General features: G+C 34.1%; 1 protein-coding gene across 2 annotated transcripts in view; it reads right to left on the bottom strand.

Annotated features, from left to right (window-relative positions):
* Window positions 1-20,832, bottom strand: part of LOC111044976 — a 123,325-nt gene extending 102,493 nt beyond the window's left edge. Inside the window, exon 1 of one of the 2 annotated variants that reach the window (XM_039441502.1) lies at window positions 20,520-20,832. In XM_039441502.1, the coding sequence (XP_039297436.1) occupies window positions 20,520-20,601 (82 nt within the window). In that variant the 5' untranslated portion in view covers window positions 20,602-20,832. The remainder of the gene's footprint in view (window positions 1-20,519) is intronic. The other variant, XM_039441503.1, reaches the window with a different exon arrangement.

Here is a 20,832-nt window from a genome sequence, read left to right as displayed (position 1 = left end):
TCTAGTCGAGGCGTTAGCAGAGACTAGAATTTTATTCGAGCACTGCAAAAGACATTCACGTCCAAGTAATGTAAACTATTTTCTGTCATAATAATCTAAAGAAGAATAATTGAGAAATAGAAAACATTATCTGCTTGTGCTGGCCTTACTACATGAATTCTATAAACATAACCTAGTTTACAAATTACGATTCAAGAATTTTGTGGAAGTTGACAAAACTTCCACCTGGAGCGCTGAAGGTGATTTTTTTTGTAGCAGTTCCCACAAAGTAGGAGAACATTCTCTTCTCTGTGCAGTTCCGTTGATTCTATTTCGGAACTATAGTGAGGTCCACCTTATAAAGACAGTTAAGAAATATAGGAGAAAAACGTTGCCAAGTCTCTCCATTTTGCCACTGAGTGTACACAGCTGTTACTCTATTCATCCCATTGAATTTGATCTAATAATAATAATAATTATCATTTCCTTGATAAGATAATCAATTTGATGTCAAATTAATCAAGAAAATATATTTTTTCGATTCAAAAATTTGCTTCCATAACTGAGATCAGATTTTTATTTTTATACAAACCTTAAATGGTGGCTAATTTAAAAAGCTGTGATACACCAATCTGAATTTTAAACCAACAGAAATAAAGTTATTTGGTATGTATTCTATTCCAATTTCTTTAAAAAATTTTAGAAAAATAGGAATCCTTTTTAAAATAGGTAATTTCATTGAAAATAATTCTGAAATAACCTTGCAATTATTATTTATACCGGTACGAGTAGGTCTAACCTAAACGTGTAGGCTAACTGAAGCATGGATAAAGTCTAGGATAGTTAGTTATCAACTTTTAAAATGTCATTTCAGGTATTTTAATTTGTTTTTCTCATACGGTAATGTCTAAAAATTATTTCATTGTTTCAAAAATACATTCAATGATATGACTTGTGTACTAAAGTATTTTGATAGAATGAAGAAAAAAATGGCGGCTGAGAATTGTACAGTCTACTTTTGTACAGTCACTGTCAAAAGTAAAAATAAAATATTCTGGCAAACTGACAACATTGCAAAGCTAGAGAGAGATAGCGCTATCTGTTTTGTTGTATGATAGAAAAGGACAGCAACAGTATTGTCAATTGTACACTTCCATTATAACGTGGACCTTACTTTTTTATAGGAAACATACTCGACTGTAACGAAAACATATGGTTTCATTACAGTAGAGTTGCCTATGCTGTAATGAGAATCATATGTTTATTTGTTCTGCAAACAGCTGTTTACCGGATTGATTTCATACATGGAAAACACCTGAGATTGAATGACTATGACAAAAACATCTTTCCGATAAGGGAACAATTTTTAGAAGTTCCAACAACCTGAAGGAACGCCTGAAGGACCAGGCAGATAACAGAGCTTACTTTGCAAATGCTGCTATGTTCAAAAGCAGGTTCCTCTCCAAAGTAAGTAAACCCAGGCTTTACCAGACACTAGTGAGAGGTGAGACCAAACATCGACCACGGCTGTGAAGCCTGGGCAATGCCTGATGCAGATGAGAAAACACTCAAGGGTTGCTGCAAACAATGCAAAATTCTATGCCCCAAGTGCAGTTCATGTAGTGATTGTAGAAGTTAGTGGAACAGATCAAATTTTTGTAAAGTTCATGATTAATAAACGCTTTTCAGTTGTAGGAATCCAAAAACCCTCATCCTTAGAATATAATTCTCACCATGAAATATGAAATTTAATCAGGTTCAGGTTGAAAACCTGTAGTTGTAGAGGAGGAGGGTTGGCTTAAGGTACCCAGCAATTTTTCCGAGGATCCCTATATACGCTATATACTTGCTAGGAACTAGCTTGTGAGTATATAATATAACTCGCGCTTCGCGCTCGGCAGTAGTGTGGGTTAACAGCCCATGATAATTTTTTTGTGGAAACAAATTTAAATGTGTCCAAAATATTTGGACGAGTACAGGGATGCCGGGGGGAAAAATTTGGAAGGCCTGGAGGTTTTCCTGTAGCTTCCAGTGAAGTATGCAACAGATTTGGTATTCAGTTTTCACAGCAAACTCATAGTTTTGGCTGGGAATTTTTCGTATTTGGGAAAACTTCAAATTTTTTATGAAAACTAAATTCCCAGGGTCGCCAATTGAATTTGTTTGAAATTTAGCTATGGTTATAGGCTTATCTCCGGGAGCTGAACAATAAAGCTTGTAATAAATGTTTTGTGGGAAACAAATTTAAATGTGTCCCAAATATTTGGGCGAATACAGGGCTGCCGGGGGGGGGGGGGAATTTGGAAGGTCTGGAGGTTTTCCCATAGCCTCTAGTGTAGTATGCAACAGATTTGGTGTTCAGTTTTCACATCGATCTTATAGTTTTGGCTGAGAATTTTTCGTATTTGGGAAAACTTCAAATTTTTGATGAAAACTCAATTTCCTGGGTCGCCATTTGAATTTGGTTGAAATTTAGCTATGGTTATAAGCTTATCTCTGGGAGCTGAACAATAAAGCTTGTAGTATATTTTTTGTGGGAAAAAATTTAATTGTGTCCTAAATATTTGGGCGTGTACAGGGGTGCCGGGGGGAAGAATTTGGAAGGTCTGGAGGTTTTCCCGTAGCCTCCAGTGTAGTATGCAACAGATTTAGTGCTCAGTTTTCACAGCGATCTTATTACTGAAGATCATAATTCATATTTTGCAGCTCTTCTGTACTTTCACATGGGGATCTTACAAATAAGCCAACAGATCTAACAACTATGCTGACGTTTGCTCAAAGTATGACTCATCACTTTTTCTCAAAGTCTAACTTCCTTAAAAATATAGATAGAAGATTTCTGATTTCGGATTTGGAGTCAGCAACCCCAAATTCTTTAAAGCGTAAGTCCCATTTTCAAAAATACCCGAAAACAAGGGAGTTATAGCTGTTTTTAATATAGCTTTCCATTATCATATGATTATATAGTAAACGTACTAAGATAATAATACTCCTGCCTCACAAAGGGACAGGCAAAGGTTTCAAGAAGTCTTTGAACACCTGAGAAGTTTAAACATAAACATTTTCAATTTTTAAAAGTTCTAGTTTTCCAAAAAAATATTGAACTATGAAAAGATGAATCCAAATATGAAATCATAAATCATCTCCACTCATCACCCAATAAAATAGGAGGAAAAGGAATGTTGTACAGTAAAATTCACTAAATTTCAGTTGTCATTCAACAATCCAATTTATCAGGTTCTAATCGTTGAATATCACTTTAAATTCCCAGCAATTATTGACTATTTCTTTTTAACTTCCATCCAACTTTTGGCGACTTCATTCCGGTCCTTGTAGATGTCAAGACTTTTATCCCAAAGAGCAGGTCGGTTGCAAACTGCAGTAATCAACAGCTCCACATCAAACTCAGACATTGCGTAATGAGTTAATGACAGGTATCAAAGTCAAGTCAAGTAAACAACTGACAAGTCAACAAGTGTCAACTGGAGAAGTGAGTGAGCAAGCACAGTGCTGCCATAATGCGAAAAGCATAACCATTGTACCAACTATTCTAAATTATCATACTGTACTTCGTGAAGCCATGCTTTGTTAAAACCAGTTACTCAGAAAGCGTTTTTTTGTTGTTCGATGTTTTGTCGTCCTTATGAATTCTGTTGAAGCAAACATAATGTTATTTAAGAAGTTGTGCTGAACCTGTATGAAGAATTCATAGAATTCATAGGAACGTTAAAAAATCAATTTAACGAAAATCGATGTACATGTAACTGGATTTAGAAGATCAATACGATAATGTGCTCTATCACAATTTAATCACAGAAATGTTTAAGTGAAAACGTTGGGCGCAAACCTTCTGCCATGAGGAGACAAATAAATTTATGAAAAGCTTGATAGCTTGAATAGTGATCTGATATTTGTTACACGTTTTTAGTCTAAGACATAATATGTCTTAGACTAATTTTTAATGTTTCTTCAATCGGCAGGAAAACTTTGGGTTTTCAAAGTTATCTTACTCCCTTATTTTGGGGTATTTTCAGAAATCAAGATAAATATCCTACCAAATTCCCTACATGAATACAGTGTAAGTTGTATTATAATAGCTACAGTACTTACGTACTGTATAGTACAGTACCTGTTCGTTTTCACCATATAATTATATGATAATAGAAAGCTTTATTAAAAACAGCCATAACTTCCTTGTTTTCGGATATTTTCGAAAACGGGACTTGAGCTATCAAGAATTTTGGGTCGCTGAATCCAAATCCGAAATCAGAACCTTTCTATCTTCATTTTCAAGAAAGATAGTTTTGACATGACAACGTCTTATAAATTGGTTTGCCAGTTGACACTTCAAGAAACTGCATTACATTCCCACGTTATGCTGAGAGCGAGTGAGAGCATTCGTTTCGGTTCACGGTCGTCTGGAAAGAGCACGAATAGGAGCAGTGGCGAGCAACGCAGCAGCAAGCTCAGCAACCCGAAGGCATTCACCTGGAGAGAGAGTGAAATGGAGCAGTCAACCTGCGCAGCTGCCACTAGCAATCTCCTGCGACTGCGCCTGCTTAGGTGAATAAGTGAATAGGTTATGTTATAGTAATCACATAATCATGCATAAGTGAATAGGTTATGTTGTAGTAATCACAATGTTGTGGTTCAGTGCGAGATTCTTTGTATAAATTAATGTTTCCAATATAATTATTTGTATAAATAAATGTTTTAATAGTTACTATTATTTCATCCTTCTTCCTACTATACAAATGAATATTCACATTAAAATTATTCTACCATCCAAAGTCGTTGTCACATAAAACTTTCACCCGTATACCGACTTTACAGGCAGCCATGCAATTTTTGAGAAAAAGTGGTGACCGGAGAGATGTAGAATCACCATGTGAAAGTGACGATTTGTCTGCTAGTATCTCGATCCAAGCCGGTTTCTGCTTGCCTCGAGGGGAAAAGACGTGACCAAACGAGGTTCCTGGATAGGAGTCACCATGTGAAAGACACAATTTGACTCAATGTACTTCGACAAAAAAATGTGAACACTGTTCAGTGTTCAAGTTGCACCTCTCCTATCGTGTGAAAGTAGCCTAATGCCAAATTCACACGGCAGAGTCCTCACTCCTGAAAGATCATATTACTGAAGATCATATTTCATATTTTGCAGCTCTCCTGTGCTTTCACATGGGGATCTTACAAATAAGCCAACAGATCTAACAACTACGCTGATGTTTGCTCAAAGTATGACTCATCACTTTTTCTCAAAGTCTAACTTCCTTAAAAATATAGATAGAAGATTTATGATTTTGGATTTGGATCCAGCGAACCCAAATTCTTTAAAGCGTAAGTCCTATTTTCAAAAATACCCGAAAACAAGGGAGTTATGGCTGTTTTTAATACAGCTTTCCATTATCATATGATTATATTGTAAATGTACTAAGATAATAATACTCCTGCCTCACAAAGGGACAGACAAAGGTTTCAAACACCTAAAAAGTTTAAACATGAACATTTTCAATTTTTAAAAGTTCAAAAAAATATTGAACTATGAAAAGATGAATCCAATTATGAACTCATAAATCATCTCCACTCATCACCCAATAAAATATGAGGAAAAGGAGAAGTGAACTTCACTGAATCTTAATAAATTGTCATTCAACAATCTAATTTATCAGGTTCAAATAGTTGAATATAGCCTAACTCCAAAATACCAGTAAATATTTCTTTGCAACTATCAGAAAAATCTATTATGAACATACAGTATAAACATTGTGGTGATCTGAATCGATCTATGAGAAATAGGAACTGAAAGAATAAAAAATGTCATTCCATTCGAACTTAAACGTAACTGATGTCTTTGTTTGTATTAGAACTGCTGAGTGGATAATACATACTGAGAAAGTCATGAATAGTCCAGACCAGCCTGGCGACTTTGATGCTTTTGACACCGGAATCTCGTTTTATTTTTATTAAAGAATGAAAACCATGTATCATAGTGAAAAGCAGTTCTATGCTTTGTATTATTATATGAGTATTGATTAACATAATCATGGCTTGTCGATTTTAGTCGCTGAGCTGAATCCTCAGTCGTAGAACTATGGACCAATCGCGAGCTTTTGCTTTCTATGTCATATACCGTCGTCACAAACTTCGGCTTTTTTGTTGTTCGATCTTTTGCCGTTCTTATGAATTCTGTTGAATCAAACATAATGATATTTAACAAGTTGTGCTGAACCTGGTGGAATACATAGGAACGGTAAAAATCAATTTTACGGGAATCGATGTACATGTAACTGGATTTAGAAGATCAATACGATAATGTGTTCAATCATAATTTAATAGTTATCACAGAAATGTTTAAGTGAAAACGTTGGGCGCAAACCTACTGCCATGGGGAGACAAATAAATTTATGAAAAGCTTGATAGCTTGAATAGTGATCTGATCTTTGTTACACGTTTTATTCTAAGACATAATATGTCTTAGACTAATTTTTTATACGTTTTGTCAATCGGCAGAAAAACGTTGGTTTTTCAAAGTTATCTTACTCCCTTATTTTTGGGTATTTTCAGAAATCAAGATGAATATCCCACCAAATTTTCTACACGAATACAGAGTAAGTTGTATTATAATAGCTACAGTACATACGTACTGTATAGTACAGTACCTGTTCGTTTTTACCGTATAATTATATGATAATAGAAAGCGTTATTAAAAACAGCCATAACTTCCTTGTTTTCGGATATTTTCGAAAACGGGACTTGAGCTATCAGGAATTTTGGGTCACTGAATCCAATTCCGAAATCAGAATCTTTATATCTTCATTTTCAAGAAAGATAGATTTTGAGAAAAAGTGAGGACCGGAGAGACGTAGAATCACCATGTGAAAGCGACGATATGTCCGCTAGTATCTCGATCCAAACGGGTTTCTGCTTGACTCGAGGGGAAAAGACGTGACAAAAGGAGGTTCCTGGCTGGGAGTCACCATGTGAAAGACACGATTGGACTCAATGTACTTCGACAAAAAAACGTGAACACTGTTCAGTGTTCAAGTTGCACGTCTCCTATCGTGTGAAAGTGGCCTAACTGATTTTCAGGTTGGTTGTCCGTGACAATCAGCCGTATTGGCTGTTAATTTTTTGTCTATGGAGCTTAATATAATATAGACTCTTCAGAACACTTTTTAACTGACAGATATATTCATGTAGTTTCTGCAGGACAATAGCGCTAAGCATCCAATAACTAAAACAAGAAAAAAAGATGAGCGCTGCGCTTAGCTGCCCAACAACGGCGGGTTAATAATTATTAATTGATGTAGAACAAAATTTGACCATATATTAATTATTATTGTGTCGGCTGTTTTCAAAATAAATTTCGATTCTTTTTATCAGTTAGTTATCAACTTCTGGCTGTACAACACGTTCATAAAGAATCAGAAAAGAGTATTACTATTGTTGAATAAAGGGAAAAAAGTTTTGTTATCTTCAACGGCCTTATTCAAAATAAACATGATGATGTACACCGTTCACAATGTGGTGAGACGAATTTGTATCAACTCTTCAGCTGTATGCTTTCGCCATAGATGATGGATTTGTCTGTTTATGTTACATGTAGGTTACAACACATCGTACTGTGGCAGGAATCTCTGCAGTTTAGATAATATTGTACTCGCAAATGGTACTGGACTATTGGTGGACTCGCACTATTAGAGTGAACTTCAGATAATTTTCAATTCAGAGACCGTCGAATAAATTAATAAATTGTAAGATCTACGTTTTATTCCGTTTATAATTCTATCATTGTTCAAATAATAAATTTTTTGTGAACTTCTTCAAAGAAAATTGCGTTAAAAGATGAAAAAAAAAATGCTTGAAATGGAAAAACTATCAGACATTATCAGTTATTTTTACTAAATAATTGGAAAATTTGAAATAACACACTTGAGGTTCGTTGCACATTTGGGAAGTCGCGTTTTTACGAGTGGAGCGGCTCTCTGGATTCAGCAAGTTTAACTTGCACACTTGTGCGTATCGACAGCGACTCACTGTCAAGGGACTTGAAATTGTACCGAAATATTTGGGTATGCAACTGGGTGTCCATTCTACTTGTCACCTCGAAATTTCGATCACAGGCAACACCTTATCCACTCGTGAAAATATATCGCTCCCGTCACCTGTTCATCCCGTCAGCATGTCACCTACTGGAATCGCAGGTGCCATCCTGTCGGAACCGCATACACGATAGTGACGTCTACCCCGTAAGGGTGACTATTATTATAAGCCAAACGCCTCTAAATACCATTTATGAGTTGAAAAACTACGATTGCTTCACCTAACGCTTTAGGTTAACTCATCTCTCATCATCATCATCATGATCATCATCAGTTTCATTACCCTCGCACAATCCTGAACCCCATGTGGGCCTTCAGCAAAACACAAAACCCGATCATTATTGCTGACAGCTGATTTCTAGGTGATATAAATTATTGGATAAGGTGGCCAAAAATATTAAAAAATCAAGCGAGCTTCACTAGTTTTATTTGAAATTGCTTGAATATTTTAAGAATAAGAAAACAAATATTCAATTTAAAAGTAATTATTGAAACAACTTGAATTGGTCACATATTATTCCTTATTAATGTTCCTGATAAATATGAATTGGTTGTGACACTTTCAAGTCGTATTATTTGATATGGATATCTATCACAACATTGCCCTCACTGCAACACAGAAAACATACAAATTAACGGTTCGAGTGATGATTGAAGAGGAAAAACAGACATCTCCAAAACCGCGATCGGAGCTTTTATAAATTTATATACCTATTTGCATTGATGTCAAAGAATACTAGTATAAGTAGCATGCGGCAAGACATTAACCACAGGTTGAAAAGAAATCTGAGGAGAATCGAATTGAAATAGGAAAGGAGGTTAGTTGAAATCGTCGGAGAGTGACTGCAGGAGAGAGAAGTTAGCACGGCCTAGTAATCACATGCAGTTTGGGCTCTACTGCTAATTAGGTGACTATAGTGAGGTTCACTTTAAACTGTCAGCATTGGCTGAATGGGAAGCATTGGTGCGTTCCCATTCAGCCAATGCTGACAGTTCAATGTGAATCTCACTGGTGGATATTCATTCACCACAATAACTGTTCAAAAGTAAAAGTAACAGTGCGCCAATATACAAATGAAATCAGATCACACTGCTTATTGGTTGAATTGTTATTGTTTTTATTTAGGACTATGCTATTAGTTTCACAATAAATCGATGTCGAAACAGTCATCCATTCATTTTTTCAAACAGGTTTCATAATGAGACTATTATAATTTATTATTATTTAACATAATAACTGGTTGAACATTATTATACAATGTATTGTACCCTGTAGTGATAGATGGACAAGGGTTCATGGAGCAATCAGAACACAGAATCCATCATTGATATGATTCCATAACATACTTGATTTGATTATTGAGTTTCGAAATTACTCAAGTTTGGACATAAACTTACTTTCGATTAGGCCTACTTATAACATTATTTCTGAAAAAATTCGGTTATTTATGTTTTCTTCATATCTTCACATTGTATTTTTCATTCGATAGAATAAAAAAATTCAAATTTATTTTTCCCACAAAATACACATCGAAAAATAACTATTTGCCTACCTCTTTTAAAACAGTTCTACCATAATAATACCATGCACTAGGTCATTTAGGTCATTGTTTTAAAATCCATCTAACAAAAATCAGTAATACATAGAACGTACTAACTAGGATCGCATTGTTTTTGGTTGTAGATGAAAAAATAGGGCATGGAACAGTATTGTATTCGGACTTAAAAGCTAGAGCTTTAAAGTTATAGTTGAGTAACTTCTTCGCGGTTTTCCAGTTATTTGTGAGTTGTTATTAACGTATCCACTATTCAACGATATTCGTTTGGTAGGTGAATAGTATTTAGTCAAATGCGTATAAATTTTCTTTCGAAAGCAATATCGGTGGAGAATAAACTATTCACTTACTTTAAAACTTGCATTGCAGTGAAGCAATGTGTGTCTTGTCATGTGTTAATAGTGTCATGGTCATAACAGTCCTGAGAGGATCTACCCACATCCCATGGCCAAGAAGTAGGAGTTATATATATATATAGTAGTAGCTGGTTGTGTCTGAGCCCGTATAATACCTGTAGGCTGTTACTCCTGTAAACATATAATATATATATATATAAATATATATATATATATATATATATATATATATATATAATATATATATATATATATGCATATATATAATGAGTTGTGTTGAATGCCAAGGTCCGGCGCACATAATAAGTCGCCACTCCATCCTCTCAGACACAGAACCCAGTGTGGTGGACAAACGGTCTTTTTTGTTTCTATTTCATGGTGCTGAATCGGGTCTCCATAATTTTAAACACTTGAACACTTAATTGATTGATCAGTATAATATATAATGTAATGAAGATGACATTGCTACTTGAAAAGTTAAAATGTATACAACTTCATTCGCTCATTGTTTGTAGGAATATAATTGAAATTGAAATTGAAATTCTTTATTCTCCAAAAAAGATTAACAATACAAAGAGGCTCCTCTTATGGGCACATGCCTGTGAGAGAGGAGCGAGTTGTCTATTAGCATACAATATACATAATATTAAATTGAACTATGAAAAATATGACTAAATACAATAAAAAAATTATTTAAGAAAGAATAGACTAGTGTAGCAAATAAAACAAAAGTCAATCTGGAGAGAGGTATTATTATGAATAAAATAAAATAAACCAAATCAGGTAAACTAAAAAACGAAGTGGGAAGCACGGTGAGATCGACGAACAAAATAAAATCGTTAAAAAAAGATACAATAATTGTTGAAAACCTGCTTTTTTGACCAAGGATCGAGAACACTCACATCCAACAAGCGCACTCATTCACACATTCGTTATTCATTCTCAATGTTTATGTAGGCTAATGTACAATTATTAGCCGAAAAAGGTACAATCATCGGAAAGAGTAAGGTGATACTAAAATACCTTCCTGCTCCTCTGGGTTTAGGGAAGTCACCCAATCGTTGACTATTTTTTTATAGTGACTTATTCTCAAATTGACAGGATTTTTCAAATAGACGGGCAGTTTTTGAAAAAGGAAATGCATTTTATAATGTGACGGAGTGGAGGAGAAAGATCTAGTAAGTCTGGGGTTGACGATACCGATATTTACAGCTGTTCTTGTGTTATAATTGTGAATGATATTAGAAAATATAGCTACTTTGTGTTTGAATATATACAAAGTTAGGGTTGTTATGTATAATTGTTGTACATTTAATACCTTAAATTCTTCAAAGAGATAATCTGATGGATATGTTAGTGGTTTGCGTAAGGCGCTTTTCATTATAAGTTTCTGAACAAATGATAAAGGAGTCAATGTAGTTTTGAATGTACCACCCCAAGCTATGATACCATACTGTAAGATGGACTGAATGTAAGCAAAATAAACTTGTTTTATTATAGTGGGTGTAAGGATTCTGCTTAAAGATGCAAATACATAAATAAATTTTCGGAGCCTATTTCTAAGGTAGTGTATATGATTGCTTCATTTCAGCCAACAATTAAATATCACGCCGAGGTATTTATATTCATATACTCGTTCAATACATTCACACTGACATTGAACATAATTATTCTGTGCGCCACAGGTGTGTAATTTCAGTTCTAGACCGATTGGATCACCATTGGCTCTAATGGAAATAGGTAGGTATTTCGTCTTGCTGATATTGATGGTCAGTCGATTATCATCAAACCAGTCCTTCACAACACCCAATCCTACCTCAGCTGCATGAAAAACCTCATCCCAGTTGTTTCCCTCAAAAAGCAACGCGGTATCGTCTGCATACAAATATATATATGACTATTATCAATATTTACCTTACTCAGGTTATTTATATAAATTAAAAACAGTATTGGGCCCAGAGTGCTACCCTGAATCACTCCAAAGTGGTTATTCATTCATGCACTCTCTTTGTCCAAGATAGAAACAACTTGACTCCTTCCACTAAAGTAGCTCTCAAACCACTGGAGAAAAGCACCCCGAACACTAATATACTTCAGTTTTTTTAAAAGAATATCCCTATCAATCGAATCGAAAGCTTTAGCTAAATCAATGAAGGTCAGAAGAACTTTTTTGTTAACAGAAATAAAATTATGTATTTGATTGGTTAAGAGGAAAAGGTTGTCATTAAGATTTTTGTCCTTTCTGAAACCAAATTGATTCTCAAATATAATGTTATTATTTATCAAGTATTTCTCTAATTGCTGCCTAACTGCTTTCTCGATGACTTTGGATATGACACTGACTAAATTGATAGGTCGGTAACTAACAAAATGACTTTTAGGGCCAGACTTATGTATGGGAACGACTTTTCCAACTTTTAAGTTTTTAGAGAAGACTCCTTGCAAAATACTACAATTGATAATATGAATAATGGTATTTTCAAAGAATTAATATTTTTCTTAATTAACGAAGCTGGAATTCTATCAATGCCCGGGGCAGATCCTCCTTTAAGATCACCTATAATTCTTATTAATTTAACATCACAAATAGGCAACAGTTCAAAATGCAAATCCACACTGAAATCCGCATCATTTACTGGTCCTTCAGCAATATTGGGTATGGCCCCAGCAAGATTAGCACCTACATTTACATAATAATTGTTGAAATTATTAGCAACATTTACTATTTCACCAGGTTCCAAATTATCATTACCTCTATTGTTTAAAAAATGTTGAATAGGGAATCTGTCGGCATTTTTACCTAATCCAGTGATTTCTTTAATACTACTCCAAAGTTTTTTGCTATCACTGCCAGCATTGGCTACTTTATTTCGAAAATAAGTCTCTTTGACTGTCTTTAATAACTTAGAGAGGTGATTTCTGTATTGTTTGAATTGTTCTCTTAAATTAGCATTGAACGGCTGTTGTTTTAATTTTTTGCTTAATTTATCTCTCTGACGGATGCATTTCAGTAAACCACTAGAGATCCACGGTTTAATTTTGAGTTTTTAGATGAAATAATTTTAGTTTCTGTGGCCTGAGAAATAATTTGTTTAAGTTTGTTAATGAAAATTTCGCAACTGGAATCGTTATTATGTTAAAACTTCAAATACTCAGGGGTTTTTGAATGTTCTTGCTTCATAGTTCACACAGATTATAATGAATTTATTTGAAAATGTGATGGAACAAGTGCTAAACATATAATCTACTCAAAATAAAGATGTCTAATCTAGGCTATATAAAATAGAATTATAGTACCCTTTGAAATAAATAAAATAATATAATAAGAAAACAAATTATAACTACTAGTCTCGGTGATCACAACATCGTCAGGTTATATAAATAAATTTGCAATCTTCTTATAACCTAATAAGATGGTGTGACGTGTGATCACTGATCACCGGAACTGGTAGTTATAATTTGTATTTTTATTCTATTATTTTATTAATTTCAAAGGGTACCGTACTATGATTATATTTTATATATACAAGAAATTAGCCCTCAATTCATACATTTTAAATGTCCAATCTAATTTAGCAGTTAAGAAAAGGTAGAATTAAGTGGCATTTCAAGGAGATCTTAAATCAAATTATTTTTCAATAGTACGCCATACAAGGGAAAACTATCGCTGTTCGTTTATGGATTTTGCATGGAAAATTACCTCATACCTTCCATATCCAGATACATATCTATTTAAATTTGCTTTTATTCAATCTTTGAATTGGAGCATTATAACTTAATATCAAGAAAAAATTTAAATATTTGACTTGTTGAGCTGCATATTCATGGAATCTATTTCCAATGTGCAGTAAGGTAGTAATGTCCTTGTTTTCAGAGAAAGAAACATGAGGAGTTACAACATGATCATCTTCTTTGCTATCTGGTTTAGTTGGACTGTTTCATAGTGGACAAAATAAAACCATGTACGCAGTCAAGGTCGAGTGTTTAATCTATGAACAAATTGATCTCTCCGACTATTGTTAGGCATGATTCATGTTTGCTCGAAATGATGCTGCAAAGTTTGTTATGCAGGTAGGAGGATGAAAAAACAATCTATGGACTGTGGCACTCAGTTGCACATCCACTCGTCCACGAATGATTCGGATTCATTAATGATTAGCATTAGACCTATTATCATTCGATCATCATCACCATCATCATAATCGTCATTATCAACAAAATAATTGTCAATCAAATGTATTCCAAATCAGTGGTCAATTTGCTATTTCAAACTTGACTGCGAGACTTGATTCAAATTGAAATCAAATATGCAACTATATATTAGTAAGTATCCCAGTAATGTAGGCTGTGGCTTGTCTAACCTTGATTTTTTATGCAAGTCCAGTGATGAAGTAAGAATGATAATGATTTATCACCACATTTTCATGAAAATAATCTTCGTCAATGACTAAACAAAAGTTGATGAGCCAGTGGAGAGGCCAATTTTGAATTTTTATCCATTCTCATTATTGTGTGGTGTTTGAACCGCCATTGTTGTGACGTTTGATTGAATTTAATGTGGGAGAGGCCAATCGCACATGTTTACCTAGAAAGGCTATTCATCTACCAAATATCACTTGTCAATTCACCAACATATACAGCTATGACTAATTACCGGTACCAAATATACAGCTATTAGAGCTATCAGAGACTGACAATGGTATGATGTAAACAACTCAAACTATAGTGTCTCGTTATTTTAGATTAAGTTTGGATTGCAACAAATTCAAATATTTTTATTAAATTATGAATTCAAGTGATTTTATTTTTATTAAATAGTTAGTTGTATTTCTAGGACGAAGAATTCAGCTTTTCACCCTGAGAGGGAATTTCGATGCTCGAGAGGCGAAGCCGAGGGCTACAATTTTCCTGAGGGAGAAAAAGCATTTTTTACTCGTGATATATACACATTTTTCCTGTAGTCACATTTATAAGAGCTGCAAATAGAATAATTTTAAAAACTTATGTGACCGGTAAAAATCTGTTACAACATAACCTAAAAAGTAAACAGTTCTGAGCTGGCAGTTAGCAGAGTTCACTGCCGACAGCGGTATGAATGTCGGCAAAAGTTGTAACAATGAAGATTCTCATAACAATGATGATCGACTAAAAGTTCTTGATTTGATTACCTGATGAGAAATATTAGTTAGCTGGTATTTTGAATAACAAGAAATATTTATAAATCTTTATAGTCTACTAGTATTAAGTTTGTGACTTTAGCATACAAATTTCATGAGTTGATCATAATTGTGGTTGAGGTATTGAATTCAGTTAGCTCAGCTCAATGGCTCAACTCTACATGGTTTCTCATCTAAGCTCTGACCCTCAACCCTATTCCCAATGCAAGCTAATAAAATTGAGATGCTCCCCATGTTATTTGAATAGATTTACTCTAAGTCCCTTGGGAGTTTTTCTGTTATTCAGTCCTGAGAGTGAAAGAATGATACTTTACTATTATGTTCCAACGATTAAATAGGTAAGCCTACTTTAGACAGTAGGTGGAGGAAAAAAGTTTGATGTTGCCTTAGCAACAAAGTTGAAATTTTCAAAGTCCTAGTTTTATGACAAAATTTCATATTTATTTCCTTTGTTGGACATCTTTTATGTACTATATTACTTGTTTGTCAACTAGTTCGAAGGTTTGAGAACAAAACGGTTTTTCGGATGTGAATTTTTCATGAAGAAATCTCAAAGTCAAGATCACGAGTTTTTATGAAGATCACCGCAAAGTTTTTTATGAAGTGTTTAACTTTACTTAACAGTTTCGAAATGTATTGATGTGTTTTTGAACGTTTTTGAATTGTGTCTCACTGTTTGTAATTGAACTCATTTTTAAAAAATAGTTGTTTCTATTTTTCAAAACAAAATTTTTGGCGTGAATAAGAATTGATATGAAATCGCTTTTATCGGGTAGACTTGACTCGAAGCTGTGATGAAAGCAGCACAGGGAGTAACCAGGTGCAACACAGGTCTTAGATATACAACTTTAGATATACAGGTCAACTTTAAATACAAGGTTCGGATGCAGCCTCACCGCGCTAAACATAATTATAATCTGCGCAGCGCTCGTCACGTGGCCAGGGGATAAACCAACTCACTGACAATCCTCAAATATCCTCGGATAGGACCAGAAAATGGATTATAAAAAGGAAAACTATCTGGAATATCAGCCATTTGGAAGAAGAGATCGCGAACGTCCCAGGAAGTGATTGGTTTAGTTTAGAGGCACAGAGGTTCGGAACAGGCAGTAGGTGCCTAACCCGGGAAAGGAAGAAGTGTTTTTTATTCAATGTTTGGATTTGCTTCGACTCCCTATATCTGAATATTTGACAATATTGGAACATTCAGTGCAAGAAAGATACATTTGCAAAATATCTATATTCATACTATATGTGTACTATATTTGAAGTATTTGTACTATATCCATTTGTATTTTACAGTGAATTGTTCAAATTGTAGTTTGACAATAAATTTCAAACGAATAAAATATGAGGAACAACATAGAAACACTTAATTACTTCAAACTATGAGCAAGGATTTTCATACTGTATAGATCCTGGACTCAGACGATTTTCACAGGATCCAAGATATTGATCCTGGGACTCAATTATTTTTCGTTTATTACTATATTATTACGTCGATTCTATATCATCATTTATAATAAGTTTCTTGAAATTTTCACATAAAATGGATTTTTCTTAGGATTTGTTTGAATAACTTAATCGAATTCGACGAGCAATTTACAAACACAGATTTGAAAACATTTCAAATTTGCATGAATGGAAATAAAATCTGAGAAGACAAAAGCTTGAGGAGTATTATAACTTATCCAGTAGTAAGGAAATGGTTAATGAAAAAAAACAGGAGAAGAATGAAATCTATAATACAGTTTCTCAAATGAGGATTTTTAGAATCAGATTAGCAAAAATGTCGCAATGGGCGTTGGTTCTGAATGAGTGAAGCAACACAGAAATAATACATTGTACAAGTGCATTGTGCTGTAATCAATTTGATTAGACCTACTGTAAATCAATATTCAAATTACAGAACCGTAATCATTGGTAGGTATAAACCAAGACAATACAATATGCAATTGTAAGTTGTTGCATTATCTTTGGTGCAAACTAAATTAGTAAAACACCTTGTTCTTTGGGGAATCGGAATGGTTTTGTAGTCGCGCTACTATCTTATCGCTCAAATGAGCTGGAAAGAATGCACCTGCTACTCTCGTTGGACGGGTGACTCGAGAAGCCGACTCCGCTAAGTATCATTAATTTATGATTTTGAAAATAATTTTACGGTGGTTCGAGACTCACCTCAATTTGTAGAAAGGTCCAATCATTTCTCATCATTATTCTGGTCATGTGTTGATGGAGAGGATATTATTTTATATCCTTTACCGAGAGTCGACAATTATTTGTTGAAACACCACCGATTTATTTAGTTACATTACAATATTATATTTTCGAATTTCAAGTTAATGCATTCAATGTTCATTCTGATTAATAATTTTTTTAACAATGTAAATTAATTGAATAATTAGCTTTCGTATTGTCATTTGTTGTGAATTTGAGTATACGCTAGCAGTTTATTGTTTTAAACTCACATGTTTTAAACTCACATGAATGAAGAAATCTAATCTAATCACTATCCTTCCCTTTCCTAGCCTGGAGAGCACTAGTATCACCAGTACCTACTTATAACATCAGACAACTGAGTACTGTATATACAACTAACACACAACTCATCCTGTCATAGACACCTTATAATTTACACCTTATAATTTTACGTTACAATGATTATGACGTATATCATTACGTTCAATTATGACTATTCCAGTTGTGGGGCCTGATGTTATAAGTAGATAGGCTACTGCTACTGGTATCACCCTTAGCCAACAAAAGGGTTGGAAAAATCTCTCATTTTCAGTAGGAATTAAATAAAATAGCCTAAACTCCCACAGTCTTCTTATTGTTGACACTTCAATGACTTAACAATGCCACATTAATGGCGATTGAGAAATAGAAGGGAGTTTATGAACATTGTTACAATGTTCAATCAATTTATATAGCCTATTTTATATTTTTGATTTTTAAACCCAAAAATTGATGTGTATAAAAATGATATGAGACAACTCTTAATTCCAAATTTCAAATTGACTTCCCTCAATTACGCGGTTTCACCTAACTTACACATAACTTCCTCCTCCTTACATTGCATCGAAATAAATACAAAGTGGTGCACGATATGATCAAACATTTAGTTTTGCCATAGAAAATTTATTGTGAAAGCAATACAGAAAAAGGAGATATAACTTGTGTTCTGTATATCTGGAGATTAGTTTGTGGCCATTAGCATGCTCAATGTGGGCACCTTCTTGTCTGATAACTGCTTCAATACGAACGCCCATGTTATTGGTGACTCGGCGACACGTATCTTAGATCTCGTTACTTGCCTCAATGATTAGCACTCGAGATCCATCAGTGTGTTAGCGAAGATCTTCTCTTTCAGGAATCTCCAAAGAAAATAGTCGCATGGATACAAATCAGGACTGTTTGGGGGCCAGTTATGTCCACACGGAAAAGCGGATCGGAAATCAGTTTGAAATGGCTTTTTGGTTAAAATTTTCATGCAAAAAGTCTAAAGCAACATTAGCCGTGTGTGGTCTGGCTCCATCCTGCATGAACCACTGATTCTCTAATCGAAACCCTTTTGCGATAAGCTGAGGAACAGAATTGTCACGCAGCCTGTCTATTGATACGAGATAACCGAGGATATATGTGTCGCCGAGTCACCAATAACATAGGCGTTCGTATTGAAGCAGTTATCAGACAAGAAGGTTGCACATTGAGCATGTAATGGCCAGAAACTTATCTCCAGGTATACAGTATAGTTATATACATACATACATATATATATATATATATATATATAATATATATATATATATATATATATATATATATATATAGTGTTATATAGTTATATAGATATAGACAAGTTGACAGAACTAATATCATATATGACAGAACTAAATGTTGGATCATATCTTGCGCTATCCTGTAGGATTCAGAATTATTAAAAATATATCTTTAAATTTATTGATTCCTGGAAAAACTATAATAATTACAAAAGTTGTACTGAACTATATTGTTTGCAATAACCATAAAGAATTAATTATTATGCAATAGAATATTGAGGGCAGTGGTGAAGTAGCAATATTTTCAGTGTGAGAACACTGAATACTGACTTACCAGTGGAAGGAAGTGGTCTAAAGGTCTAACCCAATGAGTGGGAGATATGGTTCGGGGGCTCTAAAGCCTATGGAATGAATGACCGAGTTATCACCAGAAAAAATAGAAGATGTAGGTATCCTAAAATATTTAAAAGTATAAGTTTACTAGCAAATTCTAACCAGTGAAACTAGTGAAGGAAGGACTCTACTACACCCCTGATTGAGTCTGAATGGTGAAATTTCAAGGGAAAAGATGTCAAAAAAGATAATCAAGAAATTAGGGAACACAGACTGATATTTTAAAATCAATTCAATCATAGGTCATAGGAGGTATTCAAGAGAGCGGTGTGAGCCTGTCAAAGACAGGAGAAAAGCCTGGTAGAGATTTAGCTACATCATGTCTTTTGAGGACTTTTCCGTTTTTAAACACTTATTCAACAAGCATGGATTTTTTTTATCATTCTCTTATTGTTACATTGGTATAATGTTGAGCTATATTACTGAAAAAATTTATTCCATTGATCATGTTTAAGAATTTGTTAGCTTAGATTACACGGTCTAATATCTCTGACCAACGTAGAACGTTGATCTGATTCCATAATATAAAGCCTGAAAAATTTATATTAATCAAAAAATTGATAAAATGTAACCTATAGAGAAATATGCACTCATAAGCCAAAGAAAAACATTCGAAGATTTCATAACTTTTTTGGATTAGCCAATGTAGCCGAGAGGCATTGCTGTGTCCGGCCTGCAATAACTGAGCTTCAAATTGAGAATTCAAAGTCCACTCATCACCCAATGCAAAATATGACCTATTACTTTTTCACTAAGGAAGATCTTTGACCAAAATATTAATTTAATGAAGCCCTTACCCTGGCACAGACTTAGCATTTTCAGGATACTTCCTTTATTTACATAATAAATTGTTTCGAGTTTTCAAGCTTTCAAAGCTTTTCCATTTATAACTTCTTCCAAGGCATGAAAAAATCTCAAACTATAATAATTATTATAATAATTATTGTGAGGGTTTTGTTTGGAAATACTTTGTATTTTGTATATTATATTGTTATAATGATTTGTGATTGTCAATGAAATAAATAAAGAAAATGAATAAGGTACCGTAGAGCTTTGTAGTTATTTTAGTTTGTCATAAAAGTTTTCCTGCTCATAAATTAGAAAGTTTCACAAACACTTGTGATAAATTATAACTCATTCTCCTCTATTGAAAATAGAAACACCCACTCACCTTTAGCTTCAACATTTGATAGGAGAGCAGCGAAGGTCCATATAATCAACACAGAGAATAGAAGATCACGTTTAAATAGCATTTTGGAAGTATCAATTTCCCTTGCAGACACAATGGAAATTCACAAACATGTGTTATTAAAGCGAATCCGAATCCAATGTGAATAATATTGGTTAAAAACTAACACATTTAAAAATGCGTCACGTTGTTCAGTGGACAGCACACCATCACAGTCGGTTGTTGCTGGCAGACTGAGGCACTGAGCCATGCCTATAACCATAACCAAAACCCATAAGGCAGAGCCTGTCCATCA

This window comes from Nilaparvata lugens, chromosome X (genome assembly GCF_014356525.2).
Source record: "Nilaparvata lugens isolate BPH chromosome X, ASM1435652v1, whole genome shotgun sequence".
NCBI classification, from domain to species: Eukaryota; Metazoa; Arthropoda; class Insecta; order Hemiptera; family Delphacidae; genus Nilaparvata; species Nilaparvata lugens.
This window is presented reverse-complemented; position numbering and strand designations above follow the sequence as displayed.